This window comes from Perca flavescens, chromosome 21 (genome assembly GCF_004354835.1).
Source record: "Perca flavescens isolate YP-PL-M2 chromosome 21, PFLA_1.0, whole genome shotgun sequence".
Taxonomy (NCBI): domain Eukaryota; kingdom Metazoa; phylum Chordata; class Actinopteri; order Perciformes; family Percidae; genus Perca; species Perca flavescens.
The window spans coordinates 4,615,712-4,636,411 of NC_041351.1; the positions used below are offsets into that span (position 1 = coordinate 4,615,712).

The 20,700-nt window shown below is 40.3% G+C and overlaps 2 protein-coding genes across 5 annotated transcripts in view; one reads left to right on the forward strand and one right to left on the reverse strand.

Moving 5' to 3' along the window:
• Positions 1-2,987: 2,987 nt before the first annotated feature.
• LOC114547862 (receptor activity-modifying protein 2) lies at positions 2,988-9,654 on the reverse strand. Its single transcript, XM_028567357.1, has 5 exons — positions 9,458-9,654; positions 9,068-9,166; positions 7,228-7,338; positions 6,740-6,893; positions 2,988-3,427 (listed from the first exon to the last, which is right to left on the reverse strand). The coding sequence occupies exons 1-5, from the start codon at positions 9,555-9,557 to the stop codon at positions 3,181-3,183; spliced, it is 711 nt and encodes a 236-aa protein (XP_028423158.1). The 5' UTR covers positions 9,558-9,654; the 3' UTR covers positions 2,988-3,180.
• ccr10 (chemokine (C-C motif) receptor 10) overlaps positions 4,780-20,700 on the forward strand; it is a 32,617-nt gene continuing 16,696 nt past the window's right edge. For 2 of the 4 annotated variants that reach the window (XM_028567356.1, XM_028567355.1), the window contains exon 1: positions 4,780-5,193. Coding sequence is in view for 1 of the 4 variants with exons in the window: in XM_028567355.1 (XP_028423156.1) it covers positions 5,172-5,193 (22 nt within the window). In the remaining 3 variants the exon portion in view is untranslated. Of the gene's footprint in view, positions 5,194-6,225; positions 6,502-9,324; positions 9,692-20,700 lie in introns of those variants that run through there. The other 2 variants (XR_003691281.1, XR_003691282.1) reach the window with 2 other exon arrangements.

Sequence of the window (20,700 nt, forward strand, 5' to 3'; positions counted from 1 at the left end):
AGCCCAAACACAGGTACAGTAACAAACTGACATTAAACCCATTATATATGTGATCAGTTCTTTAACTCACTCTGGCCGTTATTGGCCAACGTTGCTTTGGTTAAGTTCCCCATGAGAAAGCACATAGATCATTACACGAAAACAGGTATTAATGAAGGTAACAGTGTGTTGATGGTCAACTGTGAATCACTTCACTCAGTTTACATTTTCCACACAGGATACACGTTAGGTTGACAGGAACTGGACTAGGTGTAAATGTGTGGTTTTACTTTGAGTTGACCTGCCTGTGTGTGTGTGTGTGTGTGTGTGTGTGTGTGTGTGTGTGTGTGTGTGTCACTCCATTGCATACAGAGCAGGGATGGTGTTAGTGAGACTCTGTGCTAATGATTCTTATCTTCAGCATCCTTTACAACCTATCAGGAGCTGTCAACATCACAGGGCCTTTATCACAGGAGATTAGCACAGCGGTTACCAAACCTTTTCACATCAAAGACCCCTGAACTGACACAAATTAGACCACCCCTTTGATAAGATTTCGTTCAGGGTCCCCCCCATCTAATAGGATTTTTGTTTTTAGATGTCTTATTACAGAAAGTGTATGAAACTCATGACTAAATTAGTCATACATCCTGTCATTGTGTTACTTATGAATGGAGTTGTAGTGAAAATAAATGATTCCCCATTTGGCTTTGGACCCCTTGCAACCGTTGCCCCCTGCAAGTCTTGTTTAAAGAACTACCAGAAAATGACTTTGGTAGAAGTCAAAATCACCTACTTTGTTACATTAAAACAATGCCTGTAACTCCCTGAAGGCCCCCTGAGGGTCCCTGGACTTCACTTTGGGAATGACTGGATTAGCCTGCACTTCAATAATTGTGAGTAGTCCCGTTGACATGTGTAATCTAATCTCTAACCTAAACCTCCCAAACAGCTATAGCTTTAGTGTGTAACTTTTTGATATTAATGTAATGTCTTTTCTTTCACACTGTGGCACTTTTTTTTCATTTGCATTTGTGTAGCCTATATGCACTTGTACAGTGCAGCTTCTTGCAGCTTTGCTTGCATTTAATTAAGTTTTAGTTTAATTATTTGCATAAAGAATAAACACATAATGCATTATAGGAGCCTAAAGTATAGTTCTGGTTAAAAAAAACAAATAGCTTATTAAGAGATCTCAACAAGTTTTTTTAAACAATCCCAATATATAAAATCTAATTCAATTCAGAAAACAAAAACTTAAATGTTTTTTTTAAATAATCTATAATTCTATTTGCCAACAATAAAACAAACACATGATATTCAATATACAAACGTCAATTACTACAAACATATTCCAGACTTTATTAACTGAAAATAGCAATTGTTAATGTACAGATACAGGTAATTAAGCAAGGTGATTTGACAGAGATGTGATTCAGCTAGCCTGTGTCCGATATATATAGAGAACATTGTGTGTCTAGAAAGTATCAGGACACTAATGGATTTCTTCCTGTTTTTGCTCTACTCCAGCATACCAAGTTTGGTAACACTGTGTCCGAGGTTACACCGTTAGACTGTGTTCACATCCTGAAGCCCTGTAGTTCCAACGGTAAACAACATTGATGATTCAGCCTACAATCATTTTAGACAATGGAAATCTTTCAGCTCTGTGGTAGTCTCGCTATACCAGACCTTCCTTCACAGCACTGTGGAGGAGGGTCTGGCTAGTCCACACAGCATTCCAGGATGGGAGAAAAACGTGCTCTGGTTTATTGGCATTTCTTTAAACCAATCACAGTCGTCTTGGGCGGTGCTAAGCGCCGGACGGAGCCACGCTGCCTCTGGAAAATAGTTTCGGGAAGGAACTTGTTTTGGGGTAACGTGTAAGTTCAAAAGTAGTTTTAGTCGTGCAACAGAAAACTCCGATTGGACAGATAGTCTAGCTAGCTGTCTGGATTTACCCTGCAGAGATATGAGGAGCAGTTAACCAAAGTCCTCACAAATCCACCACTCTATCAATCCCTGAAGTGGAACGTCGTGGATATAGACTAGCTCGCTGGCAACAGTTTGTATTTGTCTCTTTCCAAAGAGTAGAAGTGATGCGTTTTGGGTTTACTGTACTGGGGGTTGTGTGCCAGACTATTTCTTGGCCGGGTGCAGAGATTCCCTGAATAATCCCACACATGACCCCCCCCTCTTTGGATTTTGTACAGGAACAAGACGTAACGGGTTAATAAATGAGCTTTAGACATGCCGATAGGCTTATTTGGTTCCCTTTACAATAGAGCCAGGCTAGCTGTATGCTAATATGCTGTATAACTTTTTGCTAAGCTAGCTAAGCCACTGCTGGGCTTAGATTCCATGTCCTCCAAACCATACGACGATATAGGTCGTTTATTCCTACCCTCTAATACGACCCACAGGAGCGTTTTCCGTCCTCATATCTAAACCAGAGAACGTAACAGTCGCAGTTTTAAACACATCGTTAACGTGCAACAGTCACAGTTTGGTTATGTTTAGGCACAAAAATGACTTGGTTAAGTTTAGAAAAACATTGTCGTATGGCTTTAAAATCAGTTTGTTTCGTAAAGTAAAAAATAAAATCGCCATTTAACTTTTATTTTTGAACGGGACACAAACCCCCGGTCTCCTGGGTGAAAGTCCTGTGTTTGTTTGACCCAACTTATACTTTATCACATTACTAACTGCTTTGCTCCCATTATTCGGTAACTACTACAGCCACTAGAGGGCGCCGCCACTATAAACATGAATATGAGTGATAATTGCTGCTTGAAAAACAACCTATTGGAGCGTTTTTCGGGGAAGGACTGTGTTTTAGATTCATATTTAACAGACAAAAATGAGTGTGGTATTAATCTTCTCATCCAACTCAGAAAGCTGAAAAGCACGTTTTAGCATGTCTACTAAACTGTTTCCGGTCTTTCGTTAACCCACTACTGACACCCTCTGGTACAATATGGAATTACAGCAAATCATCACAAAATGCAAAATGTTTACATTTTTAATTGAAATTTAGTTCACCCAGAATTCACCTAGGTGTATGTCATTCATAATTTACCCTCCTTTTAATTTCCAACCAGACTGGATTATTATTCAATATAAACAGCAACGTCTGAAGCATATTCTCACATCTAAAAAACCTGTACTGTGAGCTGAGGCTTATTGCAGGTGTAACACCACTCACTCTTGGACATTACTTTTCCAAACCACCATATATACCAGTAAGGGGATGAGGCTGACAGGGATGAGAGTGAGGGCGATCACCATCCCTTGAGGTGCATCCTCAAGCGGAACCTCCTCCTTTGAGCAGTTGACAAAGTAGTTAGAGTGGATGTAGAGGAAGAAGTCCTGAATGGTGGGATTTGGGTAATAACAGCCGACCAGATTAGACAGCATCTCAAGGCATACCGTCATGTTGTTGTATGGTCTGGAATAGATGGAGAGAAGAACAATATTAATGATGAACCATCTGGTGTTTTACAAACCAAATGAATTAATCGAATGATTCAGAAAATAAATGTCAGATGAATTAACAAACATTAATGGCAGCCCTTAAACAGTCGCTATGTATTTTTTACAAGTTTTGAACGTACACGTTCCACCAAAACAGGTTCCTTCCAGAGGCTATTTTGCAGAGGCACTGTGGCTCCGTCCGAAGTAGATTGTGATTGGTTTAAAGAAATGCCAATAAACCAGAGCACGTTTTTCTCCCATCCCGGGATGCTGTGTGGACTAGCCAGACCCTCCTCTACAGCGCTGTGGAGGAAGGTTTGGCAATGCGAGACTAAAAGTCCACACTCCAAAAAAAAGTTCCCTGACTGGGAATCGAACCCTGTAAGTGCGCAGAATCCTAAGCACTAGACCACCAGGGATGACTTAAAAGTATAAAGTAAAAAAAAAACACAAACATATGAACCTGGTTAGAGAATCAAAGCTTCATGTAGCACATACAATTAAATATTAAAAGAAGACACTGATTTTGTGTAACTGGATACATCATTTCTGAAAAGAAACTCTTCAGTTGGAAGATGAAGCACTCGAAAGTGTGGCACCTGTATCTGTGACTTAAACCGAGACTGTTGTGGTCAAACTATTTCCTGTTTGAACATAAACAGAGCAGAAATGATTGAGGCTGTGAAAGGGTGGGCCAAAGGAAGAGACCATCAGTCACATTACGACCTGCAGTTACTCTGCAGAGGCACACGCTCAGTGTGCTGACAAATTGTAATGAAAGCACTATCAATTACTTGGTCCATCGCTACTCTGTCTGTCGCTTTCAGTCTCAACCCCATTGCTTCCTTCTTGAAAAACTGGTCGCAAATGTTCATTTCATTTTTGATTTGGCTTAGTAATTTCCAAAAAAAAGGTGGGCACTGTAAACATTACTCAAACAGGAGTAAAAGGGGCATTTGTAGCCAATGTGTTGTTGTTGTTTCAGTCGGCTACTATTGTGTTTTCTTATTATATTCCAGTAAATATCTTGTAAACTTTGTTTAAAAAATAAAATAAAGCTTATATTGTTGTGATTATTATGATCATTATTGTTGTTGTTTTGTTGTGGCAGCCTCCCAACACACACACACACACACACACACACACACACACACACACACACACACACACACACACACAGACACACACACACACACACACACACACACACACACACACACACACACACACACACACACACACACACACACACACACACACACACACACACACACTTTTATTTAAATCCTAAAAGGGTTGAAACAGCGCCCCCCCGTGTTGTAGCGGCTGGTCAACGTTAGTCTGTGTGGTCAAAACGGGTATTGCACTCTTAAAATCAAGGGAGTCATGTCAGTCAACTGAAGTCAAACGTGAAGTTGATAAAACAATATAACGAGCTGTCGCTGTTAAACTGTGAACGGGCAGACCTCTGGAAGATGAAAATGTGAAGTAAACTGCGAAGCAAACCAGTTGTACTTTGGCCTCACAACAAAGATGAGAAAGTTAGCTAGCAGGATAAAGTTTGAAACAACCGGAGAGTTAGCTCGTTTTACAGTGTTGCTAACGTTAGCTAGCTAACGTTAACTAGCTAAGATGCAGCGAAAATGGAGGGAAGAAGAGAGTCAACAAACAGTGTAATATGGATATTGACTGCCTCATCTTGATGACAGAATTCAACAATGGGATTCGGCGTCAAAAAACGTGAGTTAAATACAACTTTTGTCTGCTTTCTGGCTGTTTTCTAGCCTGATAGTTTAATTTCCCGCCGTGGCTGTCTGTGTAGAACCTTAACACTTATTTAACATAACTTCTTGCTGTGTTCTTGTTGATGTTATGGGGCTTGTATTATGAACTACATCTTGTTTTCTTGGACACTGACTCTGCTGTGTTTCTGCTGCTGTTTATATGATTAATTTACAAGTAGTAGCTAGGACCAAGCTGTATGGCTTTGAAAATTCGAGCTTCTCTAATTTAGCATTTATTAGTCAGGCAGTCACCTGTTGATGTGTGTGATTTGTGAATTAGACGGGCTGCTAGTTGCTTGTGAGACTTCCTTGTAGGCTACATTTAGTAAAGTATTGTGCTTTTTGGGGTTCCTTTTATGCTGCTTCATACTTCTACTCCATTGCATGTATTTCCTTTAGTTATTTTCCAGTTCAAATTAATAATACTACAATCAACAAATAGGCTACATTAATATTATTTACCTAAAAGATTAACCCCACATTTACCAGCTGCAATATTAAATTGTTGTACCATTAATACATCAATAATCATAACAATAATATAATACACATTCGGAAATGGGCTATTCTATTGTAGGTTTTGATGGTAATACTTTAGTACTTTTATTTAAAATGTTAGTGTTACTGCACTGTGGTATCGCTGCTTTCCACCACTGTTTCTCATATAGTTAGATGTGTCAAACTCAAGGCCTGAATGAATAATATATTTGTTTGTGTTGCAGTGAAGTGTCAGTTTCGGTGGTGGGGGGGGGGGGTGGCATACATGGCAAATATATTTCAGCATCTGAATGAACTGAACATACGAATGCAAGGCCGAAATGAAAACCTGCTCACAAGCACATATAAAATAAATGGAGTCCATTTAAAGGTGCACCTCTATAGCTCAGCAGCAGTTTTTGGAAAGGACTTTGCAGGAGCAGGAGGGACTAACTGAACTGAGACAAGATCGTGGTTTAAAGCTAAGCTGCGCTGATCTACCTTTGGACAGGTTTTGGTTGACTGCTGCCAAGGAGTTCCCCATTCTGGCAAACTTTCCACAACATACCTTTGTGAGCTGAGCTTCTCAAGCATGACTGCTATAAAAACTAAAAAAAAAAGAGAGCGACTGAGAGCGGTTGAGGAAGAGCTTTGTGTGTGCCTTTCTTCAGTTCCTGCCAGGATATCAGCTTTGTGTTCATCTACACAGGCCCAGAGAGACTACATTTCCATTATATATACTGTATTAGGCTACAATGTGTTATTTTTTAACATTTTTGGTTGCTGGTGTGCCACGGGATTTTTTTAATGTAAAAAATGTGCCGTGGCTCAAAAAAGGTTGAAAAACACTGAAATAGGCTATAAACTTAATTTATGTAGCCCTTTTTAAAGCATTACCTTAGGACATTTAAAGTGTGCTCAACCAAGAATTAATCAGAAGAAGAAATGAAGAAAAACAGTATAAAAAAGTAAGTTTAAAAAGAGGAAACAAACCCTTAACTCTGTAGATACTTGGTATGCTTTACCTGATTACATCACCCAGCACACACCAGTTTTCTGTGCTGATTGACAACATTTCAGAGTGAAATATTTCACCACAAATGAGGTGGCTGTACTCTTCCAGCTTGTCCACTTTGCAAAGTTGGCCTGCAACCTCATTTTCCTGGTCCTGAAAATTCTCTGCAAAGTAAAAAAAAAAAAATTGCTTCTGACACACATGAACTAACAGGGACACACAAATATCAAACAGCACCCAAGGCTAATTTATTATGATCCAGTGTCTTGGACAAAATCATAGATTCCCTGTGATATACGTCTTTATTCAGTGTACAGGTTCTTAGATTTACTCTGATTAAATAAAGTTATGAGCTTGCTAAGTAGCCCAGTAGTGCATGTTTCTCTTTATCTTGGCTTCTACCTTAAAGTCAAACTAGATTCCTTATCACATGTTTTCAGCTGTGTAAGTACAGGAACTTTAAAGGCACTGATATGCAGAATACGTAGAAACACTCACCATCATCCTCTCTGATAACGTTAGACGTTTGGTTGTTTTGAAGTTCATCCTCAATTACACTTTTTTCATCTTTGTACAAACTGGATGTCACGTTGTCCGGTTTTATTGCACCTGTAGGCAAAAAAAACATGCATTTTATTTAAGCAATACTCTCCACGTTTTGGTGAATGAATAATGAAAATGAATGCATCCTCTTATTCACACAGCTGCCAGGTCAAAATCGCATACTGTACGTGGTTCACATATCCAGAAAAAAAGTATAAAATTTAAAAATCTAAATGTTAGGCCTTAAAAAGTCTTAAATTCGCTCAAATATTGTGTTCTAGGTCTTAAATAATTTTTAACATGTATTTGTTTTCCTACGTCCATGTAATGCTACCTCTAAATGCTCTTTTTTTTTAAATGTTTTAATTCCGTGTTGTAGTTCTTTCTTTCAATAGTTCAAATATAATTTCGCGGTTATGACTACAAATGAGACCAACATGCAACTTATACTGCAGCCGATAAATTTTCGTGTTTTGGCGCGAGCCTCTTTCAGATTGTTCCACAAACATGAAATGTTTGTTGTTCTTCAGCTACGGGGAAGTGAAAGTTTAGTGATGTACTTGGCTTGATTAAGTCAGATTTTAGGGCTTAGTTGATGTTGTAATAGAGGTCTTAAATTTCATTCATAATGGTCTTAAAAAGTCTTATATCTGACTTAGTGGAACCTGCAGAAACCCTGGTTTAAATGTAGTTGTAGTCTTGCTTTGCCAGACCATCCTCCACAGCGCTGTGGAGGATGGTCTTGCTAGTCCACACAGCATTCCAGGATGGGAGAAAAACGTGCTCTGGTTTGTTGGCATTTCTTTGAACCAATCACAATCGTCGTGGGCGGTGCTAAGTGCCGGACAGAGCCACGGTGACTCGGCAAAATAGCCTCGGGAAGGAACTTGTTTTGGTGGAACATGTGTACGTTCAAAAGTTGTTTTAGTCGTGCAACAGAAAACTCAGATTGGACAGATAGACTAGCTAGCTTCGGCCTAGGTGTGCGTATTTTGCGAGAGGTTAAAGCGTCATTCCTTTAAGAAAATGTTATGTTTACAACAAAAACAAGCAATTTCCCTATAAGTTTTGTGTTTCTTTGTGGGTTTTTGCGTCTCTTTGTAGTCGTGTTGTGTCCCTTTGTGGTGGTTTTGCGACTCTTTTTCACATCATTGTGGGCCATTATTATCTCCATATCTGTGTCTAAAACGTTGGAAAAGCTAGAGCAGGTAATAAGTAATTAACTCAAAAAGCTTTAAAGACAAAACTTGCTAAAGAAGTCCATCTACAATCGTTAGATCTGAGAAAAGTATTGTAGTTACATTCATTTGTTAAGGTGCTGACCAAAACGGCTCCGGTGCTACACCTAAACCTTACAGTGGCAGGGAAAACCCTGTCATAATAATTGACAATGAAAATAATCATTAGTTGCAGCTAGGGCTGGGCGATACGGAGAAAATCAGATATCACGATATTCTTGACCAAAACCTCGATATCGATATTGCGGCGCTATTCTAGGGTTGACAATTGGTGCTCTAACAAAATATCTTCACACTTAGATTTAAGGTGAATAATCATCACTGTTGTAGATATGTCTAAGTGGGGAAAAGGCAAATAATAGAACAGTCTGGTAAGTTCAGAAAATGACACACTTTGCTGTAATGCAGCCATTAAAACCAGGAAAAGACACCACTTATGTCATATCACGATATTACGATAGCCAAAATCTTAGACGATATCTAGTCTCATATCACGATATCGATATATTGCCCAGCCCTAGTTGCAGCCCTACTCGTAATAAATGAAAACGTCTTACTGTTGTTAGCGGGGGACTCTCTGAGTGTTTGGTTCCCCTCTACTTTGCTCAGCTCTTCCTCCGTCCTGTTGGCTGTTTGTGAGTCAACATTACCTCCTGCTGTGGACACAGAGTCAACCAAACTTTGTAACATTACACAAACAATTCTGGCACATAAAAAAACCCTAACCCTTAACACCAGCCTTTCCTTTGCTGCTACTAAAATGAAAACTAAAATGCCCCCCCTCTTCCTCTCCTACCTTCTTTTCCTTCATCAGTCCCACACACAGGGGAAACAATGGACACTCATGGAAAACATGCAGCAAACACCCAAAAGAAACAGGAAATCCTAAGAGGGTAAAACACCAATAACCTAAAGCACACGGGCAAAGTGAAGTGTGGGATACATACCGAGGATAAGAACGTGGACGAGCAGGTACAGGATCATGGTGGCGAGCGATGAGGGGATCGCCAGTAACCTTCGAGGCCGCTCGGTGACCTGGGATGCCATTAATGAAGCTGGAAGTCTGAAAGCCGAGTGGGTTGAGAAACAAGCCCAACCCTCTTTATCTTAGCACTGCTCTGTGTGTGTGTGTGTGTGTGTCTGTGTGTGTCTATCTATGTGTGTGTGTCTCTGTCTGTGTGTGTGTCTCTCTCTCTCTCTCTGTCTGTCTGTCTGTCTGTCTGTCTGTGTATGTCTCTGTTTGTCTGTCTGTTGTCTGTCTGTGTGTGTGTGTGTGTGTGTTTATGTGTGTGTGTGCGTGTGTGTGTATGTCTCTGTCTGTCTGTCTGTTTGTCTGTCTGTCTGTCTGTTTGTCTGTCTGTGTGTGTTTGTGTGTGTTTATGTGTGTGTGTGTGTGTGTATGTCTCTGTCTGTCTGTCTGTTTGTCTGTCTGTCTGTGTGTGTGTGTGTGTGTGTGTGTGTGTGTATGTCTCCGTCTGTCTGTCTGTTTGTGTGTGTATGTCTCTTGTCTTTCTGTCTGTGTGTGTGTGTGTGTGTGTGTGTGTGTGTGTGTGTGTGTGTGTGTTTGTCGTTTGTCTTCCGGTTATGTTGAAGTGACTGATAAACAGACTGAACGATAGAGAGCGGATGATGGAGAGATAATCTCTAATCATGAATAAAAGCTAGAGCGGTAAAAATTCCAAATTTTGCTACACAATTAATTTTCTCAGAAATGATTGCAATTAACAATATAATTATCTCTTTCAGTCAAATTTAAAAAAAGATATGTTATTGTTAAAGTTGTGAATGAATCCCAGGATACATCTTTTGGTTATACCAAAAGATGGTAATGTAATAACACAAATACACAGCTATCCACTGCTTGCTAAACACAAGCAGGAGCACTTGCATTGTATTTCGACTTGTGAAGGTTTTTAGGTTTTAGGAGAAGGCCTCCATCAACGTTGCTACTAGCTAAACTAGCAAGCTACACGATGCCCCCCCCTCAGCTGTTCACCTGGCTGCGACTCGTGCCACCTTTTCAGCCAGAAGATAGTGGAACTTGAAGCCAGAATATCGACTCTCCTCCAGATCAAGGCAAGTGAAGAGTTCCTCGACTCCATTATCATTGGAAGTTCCCCCCACACACACACTGATGGATGTTTTGATTCCACTGTGCCCTGCAATACTCTCACCCCACCACACACTAATACAACCTCTGTCCCTGCTGTCTCTCCTCGGCTTCTGCCGAGGACCCAGCCAGCTCTGCTGACCAGCTCCACTCCACACCAGCCTGAGCCATGGCGTGTAAGCAAGCACCAGAGCAGGCGGTCAGGACAACGCTCAGCCCCAGCCCAACCCCTACGACTAGAAAACCGCTACAGCATTCTGACGAACGACGAGGAGTTCCCTTCTCTGCCACGTCCCCACGCAGCTCATCCTGGTCCATCCACACAGTCGACGCGCCCATTGAGGGCGGACTCTCCCCCCCTCGGACTCATCAATCTCCACGCTGGTCATCGGAAGCTCCATGGTAAGGGATCTCCACATTCCCCCTTTACCCAGCGGTCCCTCCAAGGTCTACTGCTTCCCCGGTGCCAAGGTCCGTGACATCCAGCACAAACTTCCCGGCATCCTCGCCCGCCACTCCAAGGTCGACAACATCATCGTGCATGTGGGCACAAACAACATCAGAGAGAGACGGTCGATAGCACTCCAGGAAGACTTCACCACTCTCATCACCACCCTGATGGGCACAGGTAAGCGGATTGTCATCTCTGGGCCTCTACCTACCTACAGGAAGGGTGCGGGAGAGATGGTCCAGACTGTTCTGGCTCCACACCTGGCTGGAACCACTCTGCACTTCCCTGGGCCTTCCCTATGTCGACAACTTCAACTTGTTCTGGGAGATGCCCAACCTGCTGAAGCGTGATGGTCTCCACCCAAACCGACACGGAGCCAGGCTGCTATCTGACAACATAACGACCACACTAACAGAAGGCAAGTATTGACATTATGTTGAAAATATCACAGATTCATGTCCCCAGGTATTGATCCTGATAGGACTATACAAGTGGATGGATCTGAAAATGTTTTCTGTAGGATAACATGTAGTACTAGTATTACTCCAGTAACATGTGGTACTAGTACTATTCCAGTAATTATCAACAACAGACCACACAAAGTGGTGAATAGAGAGGCAACACTTAACAACCTAATTGGAATTAAAACTACCACAGCAATGATAGAAAAGGATAGGAAAATTAGATGTGGATTACTAAATATCAGATCTTTGTCTTCTAAAGCAGTACTGTAAATGAATTGATATCTGATAATCAAATTGATCTATTCTGTCTTACTGAAACCTGGCTGGGCCATGAAGAATATGTTAGTCTAAATGAAGCCACCCTCCCAGTCATATTAATACTCAAATTCCTAGAGGCTCAGGCCGAGGAGGGGAGTTGCAGCCATATTTGATTCAAGCCTGTTAATTAACCCTAAACCCAAACTAAATTATAACTCTTTTGAAAGCCTTGTTCTTAATCTTCAACATCCAACACGGAAATCAGTACAGCCAATTATATTTGTTGTTGTCTACCGAGCTCCAGGTCCGTATTCTGAATTTTTATCTGAATTCTCAGAGTTTTTATCATGTGTAGTCCTTAAATCAGACAAAGTACTTATTGTTGGTGATTTTAATATCCATGTGGACGTTGACAGCAATAGCCTTACTACTGCTTTCAACTCATTACTGGATTCAATCGGTTTCAGTCAGAGTGTGCACAAGGCGACGCACTGTTTTAACCACACCCTCGACCTTGTGCTGGCATATGGTATTGAAATTGAGGATTTAATAATATTTCCGCAGAATCTGGTATTATCAGATCATTTTTAATTACTTTTGAATTCTTGCTACCTGACCATACTAAACCAGATAGCAGCTTCTACACTAGATGCCTATCTGACAGTGCTATAGCTAAATTTAAGGAAAGTTTTCCTACATCATTCCAGTCTATGTCGTGCCTTAACATAACAGAGGACCTCTATGTTAACCTCAGTCCCTCTCAAATTGATACATTTGTAGGCGGTGCTACGACTTGCCCTACGGACGACCTTAGACTCTGTCGCTCCTCTCAAAAAAGAAGACGATAAAGCAAAGGAAATTAGCTCCTTGGTATAACTCCCAAACTCAGAATTAAAACAAATCTCACGAAACATCGAAGTAAGTGGCGCTCCACCAAAGTGGAGGAATCCCGTTTGGAATGGCAAGACAGTCTGAAAACCTATAGGAAGGCCCTAAGAAAGGCCAGATCAGACTATTACTCATCATTAATAGAAGAAAACAAGAACAACCCAAGGTTTCTTTTCAGCACTGTAGCCAGGCTGACAGATAGCCACAGCTCTACTGAGCCATCTATTCCTCTAGCTCTGAGTAGTGATGACTTCATGAGCTTCTTTAATGATAAAATTATAACAATTAGAGATAAAATTCAACACCTTTTGCCCTTAACTTCTAACAGTTCATCTTTAAATGCAGGACCGCTAGAAAGAACGGCGACTCCCGACATATACTTGGACTGCTTTTATCCTATAGACCTTCAACAATTAATGTTAAAGATATCCTCAGCTAAGCCATCTACCTGTCTCTTAGACCCCATCCCAACGAGGCTACTCAAAGAAGCGTTACCCGTGGTAAACACTTCATTATTAGATATGATCAACATGTCCTTACTAACAGGTTATGTACCGCAGTCATTTAAAATTGCTGTGATAAAACCTCTTCTGAAAAAAACCCACCCTAGATCCTGAGGTCTTAGCAAACTATAGACCTATATCAAACCTTCCCTTTCTATCCAAGATCCTTGAGAAGGTGGTTGCTAATCAGTTATGTGATTTTCTACATAGCAACAGTCTATTTGATGATTTTCAATCAGGATTTAGAAAGAATCATAGCACAGAGACGGCACTGGTGAAAATTACTAACGACCTTCTAACTGCTGCAGACAAAGGACTGTCTCCATTCTTGTTCTACTAGATCTTAGTGCTGCATTTGACACTATTGACCATACTATCCTGTTACAGAGACTGGAACACTTAGTTGGCATTAAAGGAATCGCACTAAGCTGGTTTAAGTCCTATTTCTCTGAACGATCCCAGTTTGTTAATGTTAATGATAAACCCTCCAAGCACGCTAAAGTTAGCCATGGCGTTCCTCAAGGCTCAGTGCTTGGACCAATTCTATTTTCCTTATATATGCTTCCTCTAGGTAATATTATTAGGAAACACTCGATTAACTATCACTGTTACGCAGACGATACCCAATTATATCTGTCAATTAAGCCAGATGAAAGTGGTCAGTTAGCAAGACTTCAAACGTGTATTGAGGATATAAAATCCTGGATGACCCACAATTTCCTGATGTTAAACTCAGACAAAACTGAAGTTATTGTGATAGGACCAACGCACCGCCGAACCGTTTTCGAAAGATATAGTTACTCTGGATGGTATTACCCTGGCCTCCAGCACTACTGTCAGAAATCTAGGAGTTATTTTTGATCAGGATATATCCTTCAACGCCCACTTAAAACAAACCTCAAGAATAGCCTTTTTCCATCTTCGTAACATTGCCAAAATTAGGAATATCCTGTCTCAAAACGATGCTGAAAAACTAGTCCATGCATTCGTTACTTCTAGACTAGATTACTGCAATTCCTTATTATCAGGTTGCCCAAATAAGTCCATTAAGACTCTCCAACTGATCCAGAATGCTGCAGCACGTGTTCTGACGAGAACTAAGAGAAGAGATCATATTTCTCCTGTATTAGCTTCTCTGCATTGGCTTCCAGTGAAATATAGGATTGAATTTAAAATCCTCCTCCTGACTTACAAAGCTCTAAATGGTCAAGCACCATCATACTTAGAAGAGCTCATAGTACCTTATTGTCCCACTAGAGCACTGCGCTCCCAGAATCGGGGCTACTTATGGTTCCTAGAGTCTCTGGAAGTAGACTGGGGGCCAGGGCCTTCAGCTATCAGGCTCCAGTATTGTGGAACCAGCTCCCAGTCGGGGTTCGAGAGGCAGACACCGTTACCACATTTAGGAGTAAACTGAAAACCCTCCTCTTTGATAAAGCTTATAGTTAGGGGACGAGGAGTTGAAGCGTCCACCTAACCCGCCCACTGCTTCTCCTCGTAGTCATCAGTTTTTTTCTTTCTATACTGTATAATTAATAATCGAGCGAGAGTAGAGGGAGGCGGTCCAGTACAGCCCGACCGGTTGGGGAGTTCTAGCCCGACCAGGCACCTCTCTTTAACCTGCCTCTCTTAAGTTATGCTATTACAATTCTAGACTGCCGGGGAGGCTGTTCCTCCCTAAGACACACTGAGCTGCTCTCTCATCTCTACTTGTTACTTTTGTATGCATCCTGTCCCAGAAATGCTTGTTACTAATCTAGCTCTGGGGAGTTTACTCCCGGAGTCCTTATATTTCTTCTTCGCAGAGCTATGCTCTGCGATTCTCTGCATTCCCGGCTGCATCCTGCTGCGTCCTGCTGCATCCGCAGCCTCCCCGTGCTCTGCAGCGCCACGTTACATCCCGCTACGCCCTGCTGTGATGTTCATACGCACAGAGTAGTCAGGATCCGGTATAGGAGACTGCAATACTCAGTATGACACGATGTGCCCTGCTATGACATGAACTTCCACGATAACCTTCAAAGTCAATGTGACTTCTAATGTGACTGTTATCACCACTGTTCATCACGCCCCCAACCGGCCCGTCAGACACCGCCTACCAAGAGTCTGGGTCTGCCGAGGTTTCTTCCTAAAAGGGAGTTTTTTCTTGCCACTGTCGCAATAGCCACTGCTAATGCTTGCTCTTGAGGGAATTACTGTAATTGTTGGGCTTTTGGAATTTATAGAGTGTGGTCTAGACCTACTCTATCTGTAAAGTGTCTCGAGATAACTTTTGTTATGATTTGATACTATAAATAAAATTGAATTGAATTGAATGAAGTAAACAACGACTCTTTATTGTCATAAATCTATCTGTCCCCCCTTGTCATTCTTGTTACTATGAACGTGTTTAGGGTCAAGTGCCAACAGCCAACAGTTGAAATAATAATAAAAATGTATAGTCCGACCAATAATCACTTATATAATTACGATTTGGCATATCTAAACAAACCAATAATCAGTCAGTAGGGCTGGGTATCTTTCAAACATTTTGGATACCAGTACCGTGAATTCGATACTGGTTCCTAAACTATACTTTTTTTTTCGATAACAATTTCATGAAACAAGAATAAATTTCAACATTACACATTACGGCACAAATATTTTTATTTATTTTTCAGCCCCTGCTACGTGAGCCCTGTCTTTTTGTAACGTTAGACAGCCAATCACAGACATTATTAGATCTTGGTAGAAGCATGCTGATTGGCTCACTGACGCTGATGAGATTTACTCTGGTATTTAAATTTGGTATAATTCAATACTTGATACTTCAGAGGCAATTTGGTCGGTGCCTAAAAAGTATCGCACTCGGTACCCAGCCCTACCCTGGTGGGTTTAGCGAACGCAATTTTGCGGATGTTTGCATGTTAAAAATAGGATCTTACTCTTTAACAGGGAGGTTGACCTCCTTAGAAACCCTTTCCATAATGTTAACACACATTAATTAATCTGAGCCTGTCAACGACAAAACAAGCACTTTCGTGCAGGTAAATACAAGCTGCACAATTGCCCTGTTAACTTACATTGTAGCTTGTTTCGCCGCTGCCGACTGCAGCGATCTCACTTAATACTGGACCAAGTCCATCAGTCACTTAAACAGAAAGAACATAGGAAAATAGGGTTGAGTGGAAGTGCTGGTATTTTCCTACTTACTCTGTGGGTCTACTGCCATAAACACGCAGCGATAAAACTGAATGCAAAGGGACTGCCCTGACGTTGGCGGTAATGTTGGTAAAGGGAGGCAGCACGGCCCAGTTTCCTGCTCTTCCTCAGATAGTTAGTGAAAACGCTCTTAAGGGATTTCCTCCTCCATTTAGTGGCAGGAAAGGTGGCTGCCAGACAGACAGGCAGAGACAGGCCTTGAATCAGGAAGCTGGTGCAGCATGAAAGATAGGCAACGCTTCTAAAACACACAAACAAGCTCTCGGAGGGGTCACAAAAAGCTCTGACATGTTCGCAAAGGTGTGCGTATGACAGCGATAATGATACAGACACAAAATACCCAACAAGAGTCCTGTATTTTCTGCAAAAACCCATTCAAATTCCTATTTATTTTGGAAAGAATGTGATAGTAAAGTACGTTTTTTTTATATGCATTTGCCTCTAACAAACCAACTACTAAGTGTAAAAACTTCAGCTTCCTGTGTTTTGTGGTTTTTAATGTGCAGGATGTCAGAGCTTTTTGTAATGGCTTCTGTCTACACCTCAGCTCGCAAAGACAGGAAACTGTTCTGGCATTTGGGGGTTTTCCTGCATGTTGAAAGACATGAGGCTGCTCAATTTATGGAAAAAAAAATTTTCACAATTTTTTTGGTCAGTATTGAAATTGTGATTATTTAACAAGATTATTCATTGACTTTTGGAAAGATGTTGCATTTATTGAAAAAAAAAAAAAAAAAAAACAGTGATACAGTTAAACAAATCAACAGTGAAAAACACCTTAACCTTTTGAAATGTCCCGAATTCCCCTTAAAATAAATAATATAAAAATATATTCAAATGTTGGCCGAGTGAGTTTAGAAAGTGTGTATGTCATTCAGAACGCAAGACAAAATAAGAGTTTACTTGCAAAGCGTAATGTGCAAAATAATTAATACGTTTTTCTCGATTACGTCGTTTTTGAGCTTTTGGAGCTGAAATCGCGATCAATTAATTGCACAGCCTGAGAAAGACATTTATAGATACATTATTATACATATTTGGAATTCAGAAAAGTAAATCAAAGATGTGTAGCAACCAAAAAATATATGTGGCAGATTTTTATTAAAGACACTAAAATGGTGACAGTGAGTTCCTCCAGTAACCTGCTTTTTCAGTTTTGCATTTCTATAGAAGACCTTAACATCCCATTATTGTAAAACAAAAATCAATGTACAGTTTTCATAGAAATAAAATGAAGCTGGAGGTGTGACGAGATCTCGCGAGATTAATTTGTATTTTCATGACAGTTCACAACATTGTTTAAGAAATCAGGACAAACGCAGTTCTTTTGTATGAAGGTTACCTTTATTATCTGTTAATTTTAACGGGTTCATGGCAATGGACATAGTCACACATGATAGGGGGGGGGGTTTAATATCCCGTTTCGTCAGGCCCTGTCCCAGAGCGTGCCGTTAAACATCCTGCTGTCCTCGGGTCTAATTTGACCCATTTTCAAAAAGTTTCCATATCAGAAATTTGGGTTTTCTTTCTACCAAATTGTCAAAAAATTTTTACTTTTCACAAGTCAAATAATTGATCAGTTCACTACTTTCATTAAATATAGCATTTGGAGAGAAAAATAATTTATAACCATGTAAATCAATGAAAAATGTAGGGCCGTGCTCGATTGAAGTATAGTCGACTAACACTCATTCAATTGTTTCGACTAATCGATTAGTTGATTTATTCGACAGATCTGTAAATCTGAGTTTTTCCGCAAAAGAGTCCTGCAAAAGCACCACTTTAATTCTTGTGTTTACCAGAGATGTGCTCGTACGTTTCTTGGAAACAAGTCATTCAGCATGAAAAAAAGCTAATTAATAAGACTAATGGACTAAAGAAATCTAAGTTGACTAAGACCAAAACGACCGATTAGTCGACTAATCGACTAAGAGGGAGCAGCCCTACAAAAATGTTAGAAAAAGTGACAAAAACATCGGGAAAAAGACGATCAAAAAGTTGCCTGGGCAACGGAAAGACAACACAAGGGTTAACAGTGTTTCCTTTTAGGATTTTTTTTTTTTAGCAGTGGGGGCAGGTCTGTCCGAACAACAACCCCCCGTTTTGACAATAAACTCCATCAACACAACAGTATGTGGAGTTAAACTGGACGGGTCAGAAATTTTGCCATGGTGGGCCGCCACAACAAAATCAACAGAGGAAACACTGGTTAATATACTTTTACCATCAAGTGAGTTAGACATATACAGCATCTGATTCCAGTCTTCAAACTTCCTTTTACAGTCTGATTTTGTTTACATAATAACCTCCGCTGGGCCTCTTAGAGAGAGACTGGAGGAGCGATGGCGGACCGAGATGACTCGTAACACACGGGCAAGCGTACAAAAACAACTTTAACACACCACACGCTACCTGTAACGTGTCCACACATCAAATAAACCACCGCAGATTACTCCGCTTGCAAATGTACGTGTCTTACTGAGAAAGAAACCTTCCTTACATAGATTGAAATCCTTTGAAACTGCGATTAAAAAAAGGCTTTCAGTCACAACGTTTAACGTTTGATTACGAGGGTTGTCAAGCTTCGGTACTTTATTGGTACTGATTGAAATGACAATAAGGGTTGCCCGATGGCCCGGGGCAAATAAACCGCCGCATTGGGCATGTAAACTAGGGGGTGCATGATGTATCGACTCAATATCGTTATCGGAATATCACGTTACGTAATATTATATCAAAAGTGTCACAATAAGTATGCAATATTATAGTTTATTTAGTGGAGCACTGCGTCCCGTCCGTTGGCTGTGTGGCTTAATTCTGTTTGATTTAGAGCTTGAAACGATATAATGATCATGTTTCATTGGCCAGTTACCGTGCCACGTGCACATGTTAGTGCACGTATTATTATTATACGTATTTATATTAATATATAAATTTATATATTTTATACTGTCCAACCAGTAGAACATGTCCTGTTCTGTAGACATGGTCCTTATTTATATATTTTATACTGTCCAACCAGTAGAACATGTCCTGTTCTGTACACATGGTCCTTATTTATTTATTTATTTATTTATTTATTCATTCATTTATTCACGTTGGACCAGTCCAATATGACACAGTTGAAATAAACCTTGTGTTGTAAGAAAACTTGTTTTATTTGTTATGAATCTATTTTGATGCGTTTTCCCATAACATTTGTAACTTTACATAGGTTTAAAAATATTGAAATTAATATCTATATTGCAATATCACATTTTGTTAATATCGTGCAACCCTACTGTAAACATAACAACCAATTTGCCCGTTTGGGGCTTTGGGCATCATCGGGTCATAAATGACGTTATTGTTCTCTTGCCCCGTTGGAGAACGCTTGTTGAATGATTTCATTTGAATGTGCTGCTGGCCAATCACGAGTTGAGATGATGGCTGGCGCTTTTGATGCATTTTTCAATATTCTTTTTAATGTTTTTTTACGCTTATGATATTTTTGACGGGTTTCAACGATTAGACTTATTTTTTGACATTTCTTTGACATGTCTGTTTACGTTTTTGACACTTTTTTGATGGGGGGTTTTTCATGGCTTTTCTTAAGAAACTATTTTAGGGTTTGTTTTTACGCTTTTTTTGACGTAAAAAAAAAAAAAAAAAAAAAAGTTCTTGAAAAAAAAATTGAAATGTTTCAAAACAGTATCTCAACTGAACGTTGACATACCGTATACCAGGCCGTGATTATCTTTTCTTTAATTTTAGTCTAAATAATTCATAATTGCTGCTTTTTGTTTTTTTAAGTCAAGTATTAGGTATAATTTCCTATAAATTAGGTTTATTGACCATGAATTCCAAAAATAAGTGTAAAACTAGTAATAAGTTGGTGTTTGTGGTGTTTATACAGTACATGGTAGTGAAAAGAAGCGTTAAACGTAAAAAAAGCGGCAAAAACATTGAAAAAAAAGTGCATGATCGGTTAAAGGTGCACTGTGCGTTCCTACATGACGTTACTTCTGTTGACGTTCCAAGTAAATAAAAAAATTTAAAACGGAGCAAGCTCGCCCCTCTCCCCATGTTTCCGTAACTGTCATGACTAACTGTCACTAAGCCCCACCCCCTCCCCCAACCATCTTGTCAGTGATTGGCTGGAACGTTTTTTGTTGTATTTTGGTGCACAGCCTGTTGTCTGTTTGACGTTTACGACCCCTGTGTTGTCTGCCGAGACCGACTTTTTCACGGTGTGTTCAGGGGACAGGCAGCTAGCGGATCAAGGAGAGATGCCTACGATTTGAGACAAAAAGGAAATTGCGCTGATACCATGCAG

Bases quoted from the DNA above. Each gene is read 5' to 3' on its own strand.
- LOC114547862 (XM_028567357.1), bottom strand. From the start codon at position 9,557: ATGGCATCCCAGGTCACCGAGCGGCCTCGAAGGTTACTGGCGATCCCC. The intron at 6,894-7,227 runs GTGAGTGTTTCT...TTTACTTTGCAG, and splicing joins CGTTATCAGAGAGGATGATG to AGAATTTTCAGGACCAGGAA. The intron at 3,428-6,739 runs GTAAAGCATACC...CATCTATTCCAG, and splicing joins GTGCTGGGTGATGTAATCAG to ACCATACAACAACATGACGG.